The sequence below is a fragment of the Sturnira hondurensis genome, unplaced genomic scaffold (genome assembly GCF_014824575.4).
Source record: "Sturnira hondurensis isolate 20B ecotype Veracruz unplaced genomic scaffold, ASM1482457v3 Scaffold0006437, whole genome shotgun sequence".
Lineage (NCBI taxonomy): Eukaryota > Metazoa > Chordata > Mammalia > Chiroptera > Phyllostomidae > Sturnira > Sturnira hondurensis.
Genome location: NW_028079068.1, coordinates 1,297,741 through 1,315,250, shown reverse-complemented (window position 1 = coordinate 1,315,250; position 17,510 = coordinate 1,297,741). Strand labels below are relative to the sequence as shown.

Genomic DNA, 17,510 nt, shown 5'->3' with positions numbered 1-17,510 from the left:
GGGCAATGCAGGTGACAACGTATTAAACGGACAGTGAGTTCACTTCTTTGACAGGACTGTGCACGCTGCGGCTTAGCACCCCAATGCTTGACACTTAAGTATCTTATTGTCCCACACTGTCTATCGCATTTGAAGCCATTTACCTATATATATACCACATCAATCCTTTTACCCAAAACTCAAGTGTTTCTGTAACTGTTCTCTCTTCTGAAATGGTTTCATTACCACAAGTGTGTAACACCTGGCACTGATCTGTAAGCTTCTCTCATTTCATCTCAGGGTTCCCCAAACCACAGTCTTCCTACCTATTGGGAATACATTCCAAAGACCACAACTTTCTAGACAAAGCCTTACCCTCACCTAGACAAACGACCTACACTCCCATTAATGGCCATCCCATTAATAAGCAACAACACAAAAAAATCCCAGGAAGAAATGAGGGTAACACTAAGTGAAATTTAAAAAGAAACCTACAGGGAACCAACAGCGGAAGAGATGAAGCCAGGATTCAAATCAACAAGTTGGAACAGAAGGAAGAAATAGGCATTCAACTGGAACAGCAAGAAGAAAGAAGAATTCAAAAAAATGAGGATAGTATTAAGTGCCTTGGGAACATCGTCAAACATACCAATGTCTGAATCACAGGGGAGCCAGAAGAAGAGGAAGAACAAGAAATTGAAAACTTATTTGAAACAATGAAAGAAAACTTCCCTAATTTAGCACAGAAAATAGACATACAAGTTTAGGAAGCATAGAGAGGCCCAAGCAAGTTGGACCCAAAGAGGACCACAATGAGACACATCATAATTAAAATGCTAAAGGTTAAAGATAAAGAATCTTAAAAGCAGCAAGAGAAAAGCAGAGAGTTACCTACAAAGAAGTTCCCATAAGACTGTCAGCTAATTTCTCAAAAGAAACTTTGCAGGCTAGAAAGGACTGGCAAGAAGTATTCAAAGTGATGAAAAGCAAGGACCTAGTAACCTAGATTACTCCATCCAGGAAAGCTTTCATTTAGAATGGAATGGCAGATAAAGTGCTTCCCAGATCAGGTAAAACTAAAGGAGTTTGTCATCACCAACCCATTATTACAACAAAATGTTAAAGAGACTTCTTTAAGAAGATCAAAACTATGAACATTAAAATGGCAACAAATTCACAACGATCAACAACTGAATCTTGGTAAAACAAAAATAAAACGCTACACTAAGCAAAGCACCAGAACAGGACCAGAATCATAGACACGGAGATCACAGGGAGGTTACTCAGCTGGGAGGGGGAAGGGGGAGGGTAGAGGAAAAGGTGCAGGGACGAAGAAGCACAACTGGTACAAAGTAGACAAGGGGGGGTTGAGAATAGTAAAGGAAATGGAGAAGCCAAAGAACTGACATGCACAGCCTATGGACAGGAACTGAGGAGGGGAACTACTGGAGGAAACTGGAGTACCAGGGAGAGGTGGGCAAAGGAGGATAAATTGGGGCAACTGAAATGGCCTAAGTAATAAAATATTTTGCAATTAAATAAAAACAATGAAATTCATCTGAGGATGTTATCAATGAACTTACATCTTCTTTCTATAGTGAATGGTTATCATTATCAATCTTTTCAGATCTTGAATATAAAACGGTGGCAAATGATCTTTAGGGCCCCTATCCTATTTACTTAGAGATGAATAGGATAATTCATCTATTTAAAACTGTTAATATAGCCCTGGCTGGTGTAGCTCAGTGGATTGAGTGCGGGCCTTCGAACCACACGATCGTGGTTCGATTCCCAGTCAGGGCACATGCCTGGGTTGTGGGCCAGTTCCCAGCAGGGGACTCAAGAGAGGCAACCATACATTGATATTTCTCTCCTTCTCTCCTTCCTTTCCCCTCTAAAGATAAATAAATAAAATCTTTAAATAAATAAATAAAATTGTTAATATAGAGAATAAAAAATGGGAAAGAAATAATTCAAGTCTAAAGGCTCTGAAGAAGAAGGTGGCAATTAAGAATGAGACTTTGCTTGACCCAGGAACCTGTTCTCGCTATGAACATTTCACTAGAAGTTACCACGACATCACCCACAATCTTAACATTTCTGAAAGCCTCGAGGACACATTTCCATCGTCCTCTCTCCGTCAAAAGTGAGAGTAAACAGACCACATTCTGCAAATGAGAATACTGAGGGAATGACGAATAACTAAATTAAGCACATTCCTTGTCTGAGACCATGTTACCAAACATGGTCCACTAACCCCCTTCTTCCTCCTTGGTCTCCGCACATCCTTTCCAAAGGCGTCCCCACCCTGCCTGGAAAGTATCCCGTACCTGGGTCAGACCCCGAGGCTGCACAAGAGCCCCCGCCGCCGCGCGGGCCAGGCCCCCGACTCTCCCCTGGGCCCTCCCGGAGCCTCCCGCTGCAGTCCTCGCCCGCCGCGCCAGGTCCCGCAGCACCGGGGGCCCAGGAGCCAAGCTACGGGGTAGAAGGAGCTCCCGGCCGGCCGTCCCGGACGGCGGCGCCCCACCCACTGGCCGCCGCCCACCGCATCTCCGCCGTGCCCCTCGGACCTGCCCGCCCCAGGGTGCCCCCACCCCGCCGCTCCAAGCCGGGCTCCGGCCCTTCCCCGCGGCTCGCGCACCCGAGACCAGCAGTAATCGCTGCTCTTTGACCCGCCGCCCCGTTCACTCGGCTCGGATCCGTTGCCTGCTGGCCACCTCCGCCTCTGCCTCCGCCGCCGCCACCTCACCCACGGCCCTGCGGCCAGGGTTTCCGGACGCCCACGTGACCCGCGCGGTCCCCGCGGCTTGCTGGGAGTTGTAGTTCAACCACGAGGGCTGGAGGGACTGGGTGGGTGGGGCTGCTTCCTGTGACCTGCGGAGGTCTCCCTGGTCTTGGCTGCTGGGCGGGGACGGGGCGGGGATCTCGTGGGGGTACCGTCAAGGAGAGTTACGGGAAAACCAGTGAAGAAGGGATAGGATATAACCCGAGGAGGGAAAATGATGTATACGTCGCCTATTTTTTTCCCAAGAAACTTTATTACGCTCTTTGTTATCATAGAAAGCAACGTGTTGCTAAGTGTACCAGTGACATGCCACAGGGCACAAACTTTAGATTGCTGTTTAATTAAATACCCATAGTCTGCCACTATCACTCACTGCTCAACGTCCAACCTCACCCCTCGAAACAGATAAGCGAATGTTCAGATCCTGGCAGACTTGAGCAAAAATTAAAGGCCTTAAAACACTCCACTTGGAACAAGTTTTTTGTCTTCCTGGGTTGCTTTCAACTGTTGGGGAAATATAATTAGGGGGGTGGGGGGGGGAACAACAACAACAAACTCTAAACCAGAAAACCTCTCCACAAAGGTAGTAAAGTACAAAACAGATTTATTAGTGACTAAGGTTGTATCCAGAATGTGAAGCACATCACAGGCAATGGACTAAAATTGCAAAGAAAGGAATCTCCATCTTACTCAGCCAAGCCTTCACAGCCAAGCCAGTGCAAGCCATTACAAGCATGTTCTCGAGATAATCACTAGTCCTCGAGTGAGAGGACTCCTCAGGACTTTTGCTCACACCCGGTTCATCCTAACTTTTATCACGGTAGCGAGAGAGACCACCTGTGTTGGCTTATCCAGAAGAGAAATAAACTTCTCATAGCTTTAGGACAGGAGGTAGTTTTTCAGATGGGAGCAAGGTGCCCACTGAAGTTAGGCTCCTACCCCTCACACAGGAGCTGAGAATCAGGGACACTATGTCCCTGCATGTTCGTATGTCAAAGGCGATTGCCAGGTCCCAAAGGAATGTTCTGAATTATGAGACTAGCCACAGGTTATTAGGCCATTATAAAGATAGGCATGTATTTGAAAAGGACACAGAATGAGATTTTGAAAGAAAAGAAAGGGAGGGGCATTTATGCAATGCATTAGTAGTTTCGTTTCCAGTCACGTAACGATGTGGCTGGGGAGATGTGAACAATAAATCAGCCAAAGGTTTCACTTTTATTTAAAAAAATACATGGTAGGATACTACTCAGACTTAAAAAGGAATGAAATTCTGATACATGCTACAACATGAATGAGCCTTGAAAACATTATGTGAAGTGAAAAAAGCCACACACAAAAACAAATATTGGATGATCTATTTATGGGCAGTACCCAGAGTAATCAAATTCATAGAAACACAAAGTGGAATACTGGTTACCAGCAGGGGGTTGGGGAGGGGAAATGGGAGTTACTATTCAATGGATATAGAGTTTCAGTTGGAGATAAAGAAAAGGTTCGGGAGATGGATGGTGGTGATGGGTGCACAAAATTGTGAATATATATAATAACGCTGAACAGTACACTTAAAATGGTTAAAATGGTAAAATGTATATATTGTGAAATACATATGTGTATATATAAATATATATGTATATATATATATAAATACATATATAACGTGGTCACCACCACCCAGAATGCCTCCTCCCCGTACACTCTTTGTACATATAGTCGTGTTGATAGAGAGGATCGAAGTAGAGAGAGGCAGAATCCCTCCCTGGCTTCCATAACCATCTGCACATTTTACCATTTGATTTCTACTCTAGATGTTCTCCACATACTGCGTCTGAGTCTGCTGACTCTTTTTTTCTTTAACAGTAACCATCACTGGGAGGAGAAACCATCTGACGTTCAACCTCATTGATGCTGGCATCTGAGGGGTGCTACTTCCTGCCCCCTGCCCATACGCTTGTGGTAGATCTTGACCTACATTTCATTTCCAAGCAGCAGACACACACGACCGTGGCTCTCAAAGTGGCAGTCTGCGGCAGCTGCGTGTGGCAGCGGGCTAGGTTTTCTTGCTCTACCTGCCAGCATTGGGTGTACCTTACTCCAAAGAGCGGTTCCTGAAAATTGAGCTGTAAATGGAGTTTGGAGTAAGATAAATCATATTTCAAAGGTTATCTGAACCAATCATAGAGAGAAATGTTCTTGGACAGTGAACAAATGGTCCTCAATTTCAGTGCCTCCCAATCTTTCTAGACCTCAACCCACAGTGAGAAGCACATTTTCCGTTGACCCCAGGGGACCCGTGCAGATCTGCAACGGGCCCAAACGATTCACAGAACAGGGCTCAGCCTCCTACGTGAGTCGCATTCTGAGACGTTTTGCTGATCTTTCCTGTGAAAAAGCTCATTGCCACCCACTGAAATGGATTTCATGACTCATTAATAGATCTTGGCCCACGGTTTGAAAACACTATACCAATGTAAATATTTTATCAATCCGGATGTTTCTGTTTTGCATGTTGAACCTGTGGCCTAGCTGCGAAATGTTACATTTTCCATAGTGGAGAAAAGATAGTCTTTATGTTCTGAGAACCAGTCACTCTTCCGGACTCTGTGGGAGAGAAAAAAAAATAAGAAAATGTTACCTCAGCTTTATATTTCCCCTGCCAGCATTGGGGACGGATACACTCCATTTTCTAAGACCTAAAACTTCACCTCTGTCCTGTGGTGGATGAGAGAAACAGCAAAGTTTTTCCAGCTCCTTCGTCCCGTACCAGTGCAAAGTTCTTTCAGTTTTTTCATCTTCTCTTCGGATCGCCTCCTCTCTCTTGGTAGCTCCCCAAGAAGAGTAATTCAAATTCATGAAACAGTGAAAAGACTCAAGACCCAGATCTTTGTCCTTTAAATCGTGTTTTCTGCACTGGAGCCCACACCCCAGCGGGAAAAATCAGAGGAGGTGGGGCAGGGGGCAGGCTGCATAAGAGAAGGCGAGTAGAGAGAAGGAACAGGGTGGTTTACCAGGTACTGGCTGAGTTCACTGGCCGCGCAAGGCGCCAGAAGTTCGCAGACCGTGCAAGGGCAGTGCTGGCCAGCGCCTCGTCTGGGCTCGTGCCCAACGGCAGCTCTGGGCTCCGGGGTGGTGGGAGGGCTTGGCTTTCCTTTCACTTTCTCAGGCCGCCAAACCTGCCACCTGGGGACAGAACTACAGTTCCCACCACGCAGCGAGGCAGCAGGAAGAAGGGGTCCTGAGGGCCGAAAAGGAAAACCAGAAAACCTTACCTGCTGGCAGAGGTGAGAGAGGCACCCAGGTAAGCGACAGGTGAACCAGGAAGGTGAAGGCTGCTGCATACAGGACGGAGGGCATCATGGGAGGACACTGTTTTCTCCTTGCGGGGCATGTCAGCTGAGTTAAAGGGGCTTATCTGGAAACTCCGAGGACTTGCTGGGGAGCGGGGGGTTGATTTCCGTTCAAGTTCTGGTGGTAGCGCTCGGGAAGTGGAGTGGCTTTCTTCATTTGAAAAGTCAGAGGTGGGGAAAAGAGCGGCTTTGTTGTGTCTCTTGTCTGTTGGATCGCTGAGCCATTAGTGATTTCAGAAGCATCCGAGAGAAAGACTGGGTTTTTACAGACTGGATATTTGCGTGCATTTGAATTTGTGTAACGAGTCAGACTTGTCCTTTTGGATGACTTTCAAGAAGGCCGAAGAATCAGACTGCAGGAAATGAAGACAGGTCCTATAGCAGGAGCAATTTGCATACTTAATCACCGAGGGGGGTTAGGTTTCCTGTATTTTTATGCGGCATCTGCTCCGGAGACCCAACAAGACAGCCCCTGAGGAACAGCCGGAGCCTGGGCATATTTGCCTGAAGTGGCAACGCTTGCTGCTCCCAATATCTGATGGGCTGTCACGTGGCATGGGAATCTGCCCGGGCCAGGCATAGCATGAGGGTCAGCAAATGTAACCCCAGGGAGACAGTTTTCCACCCGTGTAAGTCAGAGTTGTGCACGCAAAATGGATTTTTTGCAGGAAGCAGTGAGTTTCGAAGGGTCAATGATACTGAAGCTGAGGTGGATAGTTGAGTAGACGGGCTGAAGGTATGAATAGAACTTCAGGTGAGTGATTGCATTGATTGAGGTTTCCCAGACCCGACTGGGCGTCAGACTCCCCTGAGGAGTGTGTGCACGTGTGTGCATGTGTGTGTGTTGAACTATCTTCAGCACATCTGGGATGGACTTCGGGAATATGTATTTTTCATTATCTCCCCAAATAATTCTGATATGATAAGTTAGTTTGGGAAACACTGTCATGTAGAAACTTTATTTTCGGATGTTCCGTCTCCCAGGAGCTGGGAGTCCCTCTCCTCCCCGTGTCAAGTGGGGAGAGGATGACAGCGAGGCGTGTCCTCCAGCTGGTGAACGGCAGGGAGAACACTCCAGTGGGCGTCCCCTCGGCCATCCTCCTGCTGAGTGGACACTCGATGGAGCATGGGGCACCTGGTCTCAGTGACGAGGATTTCCATCAGTTGGTCGCCTGACTGTGTCGACTGGGTAGTGGGCCCAGCGGAGAATGGCAATAGAACCTCTTCATTCTGCGGGCACCCCTAAGTACTGTCAACCCACCTGGAGCAGGTGTGGGCTTGTGTGCCCCGTAATCAGTGTCCTTCTCCCCGAGGATGGTAGTGCTATGAAAGCAATGATGTTCCTCTGTCTTGCCCTGTCCCGGCCCCCGGGTGCCTAGAACAAGTGCCCGCAGCCTGGTCCGTGCTCACTAAAGACACGCTGAGCTTCCTCTTTTCTTCCCAGCTCCGTTCTCGGCAGCAAGCGCCATGCAGTTCTCCGGCTCAGCCAGGGCAGCAGATGAGAACTTTGACTACCTGTTCAAGATCATCCTCATCGGGGACTCCAACGTGGGGAAGACGTGTGTGGTGCAGCATTTCAAATCCGGGGTCTACACGGAGACACAGCAGAACACAATTGGGGTGGACTTTACTGTGCGCTCCCTCGAGATCGACGGCAAGAAAGTGAAGGTTAGAGGGGCGTGGGTTTTGCTTCTCCTCCTTTAGCCAGAGTTCCTAACGCTGAAACACAGGCCTGAGGAATAACAGAATTAAATATAAAACACAAGCCCTGGCTGGTGTAGCTCAGTGGATTGAGTGTGAGCCTTCAAACCAAAGGATCCAGATTCAATTCCCAGTCAGGGCACATGCCTGGGTTGCAGGCCAGTTCCCAGAAGGGGACCCACGAGAGGCAACCATACATTGATATTTCTCTCCCTCTTTCCTTCCCTTCCCCTCTAAAGTTAAATAAATAAAACATTTTTTAAAAAACCACGAAATCATAAAAGTACCAGGAAAAAACATAGGTGTATTTATTTTTATCATTGTGGAATGAGAAAATAGGGCGTTTGGGTAAGATGAGAAATCCAGAAGCCAAAAGGGAAAATATTGCTCAGTTTAACTGTCTCGAGGTCAAGTTTTTATATTTCTATATAACTATATAAAGGTCAAATTTCTACGTATTCAAAATGCCATCCGCCAAGTCAAAAGTTGAATGACAAGTTGGAAAGAACTATTTGTAATATGGGACTTAACAAAGGCCTGATTTCTTCACTGTGAAAACAGCCCTGATAAATAGCTAAGAAAGGGCTCAACAGCCAAATACAAAATGTAGGCAATTAACAGATTGAACAAAACTGCTGTTTTACAAATTTTATAAGAAGTAGTTCATACAGTTATGTAAAGTGTGAAGAGGCCCATTTTCACTTGTAATTAAAGTATCAACAGTCCTGGCTGCTGTGGCTCAGTAGCTTGAGTGCCAGCCTGTGAACCAAAGGGTCACTAGTTCGATTCCCAGTCAGGGCACAGGCCTGGGTTGTGAGCCAGGTCCCCAGTGGGGGGCGTGCGAGAGACAATAGCTAATAACAACACATATTGATGTTTCACTTCCTCTCTTCCTTCCTACCCTCTCTCTAAAAATAAATCAATAAAATCTTTACAAAAAAATTTAAAAATAATTTTAAAAGAGAAACAACAAACGAACACTGAGATAGTGTCTTTTACCAATTGATTAGAAAAGATTTAAAAATATTGGTAAAAGTGTAATAAATGGATCTTGTTTGATATCCGGATTAAATAAAAATGAGAGTAAAAAGGCATTCTGGAGACTATCATGGAAATTTTCATACTCCTGGGTATTATATGATACCAAGGAGATGTCAAAAAGTTTATAAACAGTGATAACGGCATGCAGTTATGAAAGAAAAAGCCCATTTTTGTAGGAACATATATCAATGTAAATAGCGATAAAATGACATGAAGTCTGGGATTTGCTTTAAAATAATAGCTCAAAGAAATCAACAGAATGGGCTAGATGTTGCAAAAATGTTGATAATTATTGATTCTGGTATAATGGATATATGACAATTCATTATTCTATTATTTCTAGTCTTGTGTATGTTTGCAAACTTTTTTATTTTTTATTTATTTTACTTTTTATTTTATTTTTTTAAAGATTTTATTTATTTATCTTTAGAGAGGAAGGGAAGGAAAGAAGGAGAGAAATATCAATGTGTGGTTGCTTCTCATGAGTCCCCTGCTGGGAACTGGCCTGCAACCCAGGCATGTGCCCTGACTGGGAATCAAACTGTGATTGTGTGGTTTGCAGGCCTGTGCTCAATTCACTGAGCTACATCAGCCAGGGCTTTCTTTTTTTATTTTTTAAAGATTTTATTTATTTTTTAGAGAGAGGGGAAGGGAAGGAGAAAGACAGGGAGCGAAACATCAATGTGTGGGGGCCTCTCATGTACACCCTACTGGAGACCTGGCCCACAACCCAGACATGTGCCCTAACTGGGAATCGAACCACAGACCCTTTGGTTCACAGGCCCGCACTCAGTCCACTGAGCTACACCAGCCAGGGCTGCGAACTTTCTATAAAAAATAAATTTTGGCCCTGGCTGGTGTAGCTCAGTGGATTGAGCTTGGGCCTGCGAACCGAAGGATCATGGTTCGATTCCCAGTCAGGGCACATGCCTGGGTTGCGGGCCAGTTCCCAGCAGGGGGACCCACAAGAGGCAACCATACATTGATATTTCTCTCCTTCTCTCCTTCTCCCTTTCTCTCCTTCCCTACCCCTCTAAAGATAAATAAAATCTTTAAAATAAATAAATAAATAAATTTTGTACATGATGTAAGTATATGAAGAAACAGGTACCGTCAGACACTGTTGGAGGGTGTAAACACTGGTGCCAGGATGCAACGAAAAAAAATAGATTTGTGGGCCCCAGCTTGGACCTCCTGAATTCAGATAGCTAGCAGTGAGACCCAGGAAGCTGTATTTTGCAGACGACTTAGGTGAGCAAGCTCCCTTTCGTTGGGAGAACTCCTGATGCCACCCCCATTCCTGCCCTGTTCCAGATGCAGGTGTGGGACACCGCAGGCCAGGAGCGCTTCCGGACCATCACCCAAAGCTACTACCGCAGTGCCCATGCGGCCATCATCGCCTACGACCTCACCCGGCGGTCCACCTTCGAGTCCGTCCCTCACTGGATTCACGAGATAGAGAAATACGGAGCTGCGAACTTGGTCATTATGCTGATTGGTATGGTGTTTTCAAAGGGTTTAACCCTGCTTTCCTGGTGCCCTCTGCTGACACTCAGCTGTCTGTGTTTCCCATGGCAGGGGGAACATGAACTCTAAACGTGCGAATGGTGGGCAGGACCTCAGAAAGCGCCTGGCCCAGAAATTCCTGTAAGATTCACTTGAAAGTGAGAGGGGGTTGGTGGGAACTTCCTAAGAATACAGATCTCAAGGCCCCACCCTAGAGTGTCTCAGTCTGGAGACTGAGCTGAGGCCCAGACGTCTGTGTGCAGGGCGCCCCCGCTGATTGGCTGCTCACGTCAGGGCAGACAACACAGGAAGTCCTCTGTGGGCTGAGGTTCACAGTCAGGTGGCTCCGAATCCCTGAGAGAGCCACTCGGATGAATGTGACCCACATACCCTTGAATAACGAAACACTTAGTAGGTTCCAGGCACTCTTCTGACTCCGCTCCTGCGTCAGATCACTTAATCCACCCAACTACCCTAAGAAGCAGAGACAACTGTCCTAACTTCCAAGATGGGGAAACCGAGGCACCTGTAGGTTAAGTATCCTGCCAGATAGTTCAGCCTGGTTACTTACTGACAGGTGAGGCGGGATTTGAACCAGGTTGTCTGACGCCCAGAATGCCCAGTGAGTTCAATTCCTCTCTGACCATTTTCCACTGGTTGGTTAGACAGGACCGTTATCCAGGGCCCCCTGAAGCTCTGGTTTAGGAAGTTTCTGTGTCTACTCTAGTGCCTGGACTTCGGGGTCAGACAGATTGGGGTTCGAATCTCCCTCTCTGTCTGAATTCGGGGATTATAACTTACTCTCTTCGCATTTCTGCTTCTTCGTGTATAAAACTGGTGCCCACTTCCAAAATATCATTGAGTTGAAAGGATTAAATAAGGTGACATACAGGGTCTGTCCAGAAAAAGTCCAGCCACTGTTGATATAACAAAAATAGTTTGCTGAACCTCGATGTACCCTGGCAGCCAAGGAGAGTGGACTGGAATGCACAAGCATGAACGATGACGACTTCACTGTACTAGTCCATGGCGGGGCGGTAGACGCCTCTGAGAGCATGTGCTGTGTGGCCATCACATTCAAAATGATGGAGCAAGCAGAGCCACGAATCTGCGTCCAATTTTGCATTAAGCTTGAACGTTCCTCTGTGAAATCTATTCAGATGATTCAGAAGGCTTCGGGGACAATGCAATGAGTGCAGTGCAAATAAAAATGCGGTACAAATGCTTCAAAGGTGGTCTAGAATCTGTGGAAAGTGACCGACCTTCTGGAAGGCCCGCAACAAGCAGAACACCTGGGATTGCTGAACGTGCATGGGCTGCAATCCACGAAGATCGGTGACTGACATCGAGAGAACCAGAAGTGTTGGGGGGATTCCAAAGACCCCTGTGTCTGAGATCTCGACACAGGATCTTGGCATGAAACGTGTTGTGGCAAAATTCGTTCCATGGCTTCTGCCACCAGAGCAGAAGGAACACCGTGCTGCGGTTGCTCACGACTTGATTCACACTGTACCAGTGAGCCAGATTTCCTCAAGAAGGCCATAACCAGAGATGAATCGTGTGTCTACAGTCACATGTATGACCTGGAAATGAGGGCCCAGTTGTCCCAATGGAAGTCACCTGGTTCTCCACGCCCAAAGAAGGCACAGCAAAGTCGCAGCAAGATCAAGACCATGTTAACTGTGCTTTTTGATGGGGAAGGTGTTGCCCACTCCAGGCCAAACAATGAATAAGGAGCATCGCCTCAGTGTTCTCTGCTGGTTGAGAGATGCAACGTGACAAAAACGGCCGCAGCTCTGGGCAACTGGTGATTGGCAGCTTCATCGTGACAATGCAATGCACTTACTCATGCAGAGTTTTTGCCGAAATATCAAATCACCCAGGGGACTCAGCCCCTCTACAGCCCAGATTCGGCCCTCTGCGACTTCTGGCTTTTCGTAAAACTTAAACCGCCTTCGAAAAGGAAGAGATTTCAGACCATCAATAAGATTCAGGAAAATACAACACGGCAGCTGATGGTGAGTGGGAGAATTGCGTGAGGTCCCAAGGTGCCTGCTTTGAAGAGGACTGAGGCGTCATTGTCCTAGGTACAATGTTTCTCGTATCTTCTTCAATAAATATCTATTTTTCATAGTACATGGCTGGATACCCTCTGGACAGACCTTGTATATAAAGCACTCAGCACAGTGCCAAGAAGTCCATGAAGAGAAGAAGCTGTTTCCTGGTAGAGCAAAGATGAGCAGAGAGGGAGGGACAGCTGTGACCTTTGGGGGCTGGTGGAAACCTCACTAATGGTGGCTCCCAGAGAAGGGAAGCTTAAGTGTGAATACCGTGCACCTCAGTGCTGACCACACTTGAGGTTCCCCCAGGAGCGTGGACTGGATCTCTTTTCCGTTAAGTTCACGTGCTTCCCAGGAAACACTGAAGCAGTTCTTCCCTTGGGCCTCGACGCCTGCAGCTCTTGAACCCAGAGCCCTCCCAGCATTGCCATCCTTAGCTTCTTACCCCTCTGCTGCAGAAACAGGTGAGGCAGAGCAATCAAGGCCAAGATTGCAGGATGTCCAGGAATCTCAGTTTCCTGGGTATTTACACTCGAGTCTGCCTTTTGTAACCACCATCTCTTCCCCAATTCTTCTTCTTCTTCTTCTTTTTTTTAAACTTATTTATTTTTAGAGAGAGGGAGAGAAAAAGGATGTGCGAGAGAAACAAGGATCGGTTGCCTCTCACGCGCCCCCTACTGGGGACCTTTCCCGAAACTCCAGCATACGCTGTGACGGGGAATAGAACTGATTTGGTCCTCAGGCTAGAGCTGAATCCACTGAACCACAATAGCCAGGGCTCGGCCCCAATTCTTACTTGGTTCTAGAAATGCCCCCTAAGATGGTCTGGACGCGTCCCCAGTGCCCCTGTCATCCTCGGGCCGACACAGTGGGCTTTGTTTTCTGTCGAGAGCCCCCTTTTGCCTTCGTCTAGGAAAGCCAGGAGCGTCGTGTGTCCCCCACGGCAGTGCCCCTACTCACTGTATTTCCATTCTGTCTCCACGTCTCTCCACACAAATGTCTTTCTCTCACTTTACCCCAGCCCCCGGCAGCCACCTCACCACCACCGCGCAAATGGCAGAGACAGGGCTGCGCACTGATTTGCGCGGCTCCTCCTCCTCCGGCCATTCCCAGGCAGCTCCGCTCCTGCTTAAAGCCCTTGGTGCCTGTGGCCCTCCAGACGGTGCACAGAGTCCTGACCGCGAGCGACTGTCGGCCTTTCCGCTTTTCCTCCGGCAGACGGCTGCAGGCCTCTCCCCGTCTCCCCCTGCTCAGCCTGCTCCAGGCCTCTCAGCCCCTCCTCCTCCCGTCAGTTCAGGAGCCAGCTTCCTCTCGTAGGTTATGCTGGATCCGCATCTGACGCTTGTCCCCCTCGGCTCTCAGGCCAACCTTTCACTTAAGCTTCTCCATATTTACAGGTCCACCATCTCTCAGAGATAACCCTGAAGGCTGAAGATTTCAGAGTCCAGACTTCGTCGGATCTTAGGAGGGTACATTTTGCATTATTTGACGCCCTCGGCAGGGTCCGGGCCAGCGTCCCACGGTCAAAGGCATAGACACTTACGCAGTGAAATGTACAAATAGGCATGCAAAGCAGATTGAATAAAAACTTCAAATGGCTCATTTAGGGCAGATTTTACTGTCAGATAAATTACCAAAAAATTTAGGTGTTTTGGAGGTTTTTGGATTTGGGAAATGTGGATAAGGGCCGGTCCGCCTGCACAGCTAAAGACCCTTCACCTGGTCTTCAGGACGTGTTGTCTCATGGCCTGTCTTGGGTGTGAATGCGTGTACATTCTCTGTTGTCTGTGCGTCTGCCCTGCCTCCCTACCAAGATGAAGAATTCCTTCCTCAGGGGCAGAGCCTATGCATCATTGCTGGGTGGCCCGCACGACTCTTAGCAGGCAAGGACTCCGATTGCCTGAGCGGGATTTCCTTCCCTCCCACAGGGTGTCCCGGCTGTCCTGAGGAGTGCGGCCATCAGCTATGGGGAGGCAGGACAGGGGACAGTCAGTGCTGTGAACCTGGGTGTGGCACTGGGGCAGGCAGGAGGAGCAGGTGATAAAAGTTAGAACCAGCCCTGGCTGGTGTGGCTCAGTGGATGGGGCAGCGGCCTGCAAACCAGAGAGTTGCCAGTTCGATTCCCTGTCAGGGCACATGACTGGGTTGCCAGCCAGGTCTCCAGTTGGGGACATGTGAGAGGCAGCCAATTAATGTTTCTCTTGCACATCAATGTTTCCCTCCCTCTCTTCCTCTTTCCCTTCCCCTCTCTCTAAAAATAAATAAATAAAATCTTTTAAAAAATAAAACAACTAACAAAATAAGTCTTCATTATTTATCCTACAGCTTCAACTCAAGAAGTCCAGACCACGAACCTCGGCCAGCCCGGCTTCTGTCTCACAGGGTGCAACGCGTTGTAGTTTGGTGGGTGGGGGGAAAGGAACGAGTTCTGAAGGGATGAGAGAGCCCGAGAGAATCACTCTGGCACCGTCTCACCATGTCACACTTGGAGGGAGTGACCGTCCCTCCCAAGAACACGGAGGCTACACCTGTCCCAGCCAAGAAAACACACACACCTCCAGCCCATTCCTCACAGCTCTTACAGATCTTAGGAACAGTGAATTACAATAGTGGTTCCCTTTCTATTTATCTGTGGTTTCATGTTCAGTAAATTTGCCCTCAAACTACTATTTGTGAATGAATCCATGCGTGCATATCTGCTGAACTAACATGTTCTTTTTAAAGTCCATTTTTAAAGAAATCAGGTTAAGTCACGCAATGCAATCAATATATGCTTGTCTCTCACTCCCAGGGAACAAATGTGACCTGTGGGAAAAGCGGCACGTCCTGTTCGAAGACGCCTGCACGCTGGCTGAGAGGCACGGCCTCCTCGCCGTCTTGGAGACGTCAGCCAAGGAGTCCAAGAACATAGACGAAGTCTTCCTGCTCATGGCCAGGGAGCTGATCGCCCGGAACAGTCTGCACCTGTATGGGGCCGGCCCCCTCGACACCCTGGCCCTGGACTCCAGTCCAGTGCTGGTGGCCCAGGGGCCAAGTGAAAAGACCCACTGCTCTTGCTGAGAAAGCTCACGAGGCTGAGCACCCACGCGAGGCCATCTCCAAAACCAAAGGTAGCCGGATCACTTGGTGTTTGCTGAGTAGCAGTTCAGGCCCAAGTGTAGACTCAATGCTGGTCCTCTGTCCTCAGTTCAGACCAGAGGCCACAGCGGTTGACACTGAGGACAGGGGACACCACTGTCCTTCTTGATTCGCCTTGGACTTAAAGGCACAGGGCCAGGAGGATAAGATTTCTCTTTTTCATCTTTCCCTTTTTTGCCCTCACAACCCTTCAGCTGGGCTTCTACTGAATTTTGCTTCTCGATTGAAGAAAAGGGTGGTGAGGGAAAAGAGGAGTACAAGGGTGGGGGGACCCCCAGAACCTGGACTCTATTTATGAAAAATTGTATATTCTTACATGCTTAAACCTCACTCACCTTTGAAAAGTACTCTCCATTGGATGCAATACACCTATTGAGGTGTTTTTTTCATTGCTCAAAACAGTCTTGGCCCTTGTCAGTGCGGGTGCCTTTTAGTGTTTCTGCCGTTTTTTGTTTCATTCACCTCTTCCACATTGGCAAAATGTTTCCCTTTAAGGACCTTTTTTCAACCGAGGAAACAAACAAAAAAAGAGTGTGGCTCAGGGTGAGAGGTCAGGTGAACAGGGAGGGTGGGGCACGGGGGTCATGCCTTTTTTTTTAATCAAAAACTGCTAAACACTCAGCGAGGTGTGGGCAGGGACACTCCTCCATGACCCATCCTGAAATGGGCAAATGCGTGGAGAGTCTTCAAAAAAAAAATTGCACCACAGCAGAACACAGCCTCTCACAACAATGCCAGCTGGTGCACCGATACGGATGGGTTCCTAGAACACTTTGCCCAGCGGGGGAAGCCTGTACCAGAAGGGCCTGCCCTCCAGAAGATAATTCCAGGTTTGGGGGGGTCTCCTCTCATATCAGGGTAGGGGAGAGGATGTTTGGAACATTCTGGGACAGTTTAAAACAGCTCGGGCGTGAGAGGATGGGCAGAAGCCTGCAGTGAGAAACCAGAGTGCTGTTAACGCTGGCTTCCTGACAGCCACACCTCAGGGCTTTAGGGTGGGAAGTGTTCCTTTCGACGCAAAGACCGTACATCCCTCTCGCCAGGTGGTCAGTCAGGTGCCATATGATGGAGATGGAATTGGACTTCACATTATTCTAGCCGGGCTGATGGGACCACCCTCGTAGAATGTGGAAGACACCTGCCACTGCTTTCTAAAATACCCAACTCGCCGCTGGAGAGAAGGCTTGAACTGAAATTTAATTGGCTCACAGAGGAACAGCAAACGGACATTGGCCTCGCAGTGTGGCCCTGGTCACACCAGGTGGCCCCCAGAACAAGGGCACCCCCGTTTTCCAATGTTCCCCAGTGCTTGCTGCGGAGGCGTGTCTGGCAGTCACAGTGAGGACCCTCGGGGGACGCTCTGGCCACAAGACAGGACAGGAGCCGTCTGGGGAGGGCTCTTTGGGCTGGGCGAGCGCCCCAGGTGTTTCTAGCTCGTCACTCTCCAGAGGCCGACACCTGTGCGAAAGAAACCGTCCCTCGTTACCTGTGGCTGCTGAGCACTCGAAGACAGATGCTGAGCAGGCCCTGGTGTCAAGGGCTCACACCCATTTCCCTTCATTTCTCTGCACACCCGTCTGACCCAGTACTCTGAAAAACTCAGCAGCTTCTAGGATTATGCACTCTGCGGGTTATCTGGAATGAAAATGCTCCCCACCAACAGGTCAGACATGCGAGAACAAGGTCACCTGAACACCAGGAACCTGTGATTAACCGGCTGTGACAGAAACCCTTGAGAGGGCCCCCTTCTTCAGATTAGGGCACCCAGAGGTCCGTTGCAGAGGGAGGCACCGGTGCCTGGGAGGCCGCACAGCCTCGGGCCTGGCGTGGGCGGCTGCCTCGGGCAGGTCCTCCGTGTACCCTCGGTTTCCGAAGGCGGAATGATAACTGAACCCTGGCGTTTTTCTCACACTCCCCAAATGGTACAGTTGGAAACAAGTTATATAAAATGAA

The 17,510-nt window shown here is 48.4% G+C and overlaps 2 protein-coding genes and 1 long non-coding RNA gene across 5 annotated transcripts in view; 1 reads left to right on the top strand and 2 right to left on the bottom strand.

Annotated features, from left to right (window-relative positions):
- The window catches only part of SLC37A3 (solute carrier family 37 member 3), a 47,173-nt gene extending 44,424 nt beyond the window's left edge, over positions 1–2,749 (bottom strand). Inside the window, exon 1 of one of the 2 annotated variants that reach the window (XM_037049073.1) lies at positions 2,621–2,749. The gene's annotated coding sequence lies outside the window, so the exon portion shown is untranslated. The remainder of the gene's footprint in view (positions 1–2,620) is intronic. The other variant, XM_037049074.1, reaches the window with a different exon arrangement.
- Positions 2,750–4,624: 1,875 nt separating this feature from the next.
- LOC118989080 (uncharacterized) lies at positions 4,625–6,286 on the bottom strand. Its single transcript, XR_005066946.1, has 3 exons — positions 6,034–6,286; positions 5,780–5,944; positions 4,625–5,365 (listed from the first exon to the last, which is right to left on the bottom strand). It is a non-coding gene; the product is annotated as an uncharacterized LOC118989080 (long non-coding RNA).
- RAB19 (RAB19, member RAS oncogene family) lies at positions 5,918–16,277 on the top strand. 2 transcript variants are annotated; one of them, XM_037049072.1, is made up of 4 exons: positions 5,918–6,045; positions 7,556–7,779; positions 10,168–10,351; positions 15,211–16,277. In XM_037049072.1, exons 2-4 carry the CDS (start codon positions 7,579–7,581, stop codon positions 15,477–15,479), a joined length of 654 nt encoding a protein of 217 aa, XP_036904967.1. In that variant the 5' UTR covers positions 5,918–6,045; positions 7,556–7,578; the 3' UTR covers positions 15,480–16,277. The 2 variants fall into 2 exon arrangements, with proteins under 2 accessions (XP_036904967.1, XP_036904965.1); XM_037049070.1 differs by having other exon boundaries at positions 5,919–6,062.
- Positions 16,278–17,510: the final 1,233 nt, after the last annotated feature.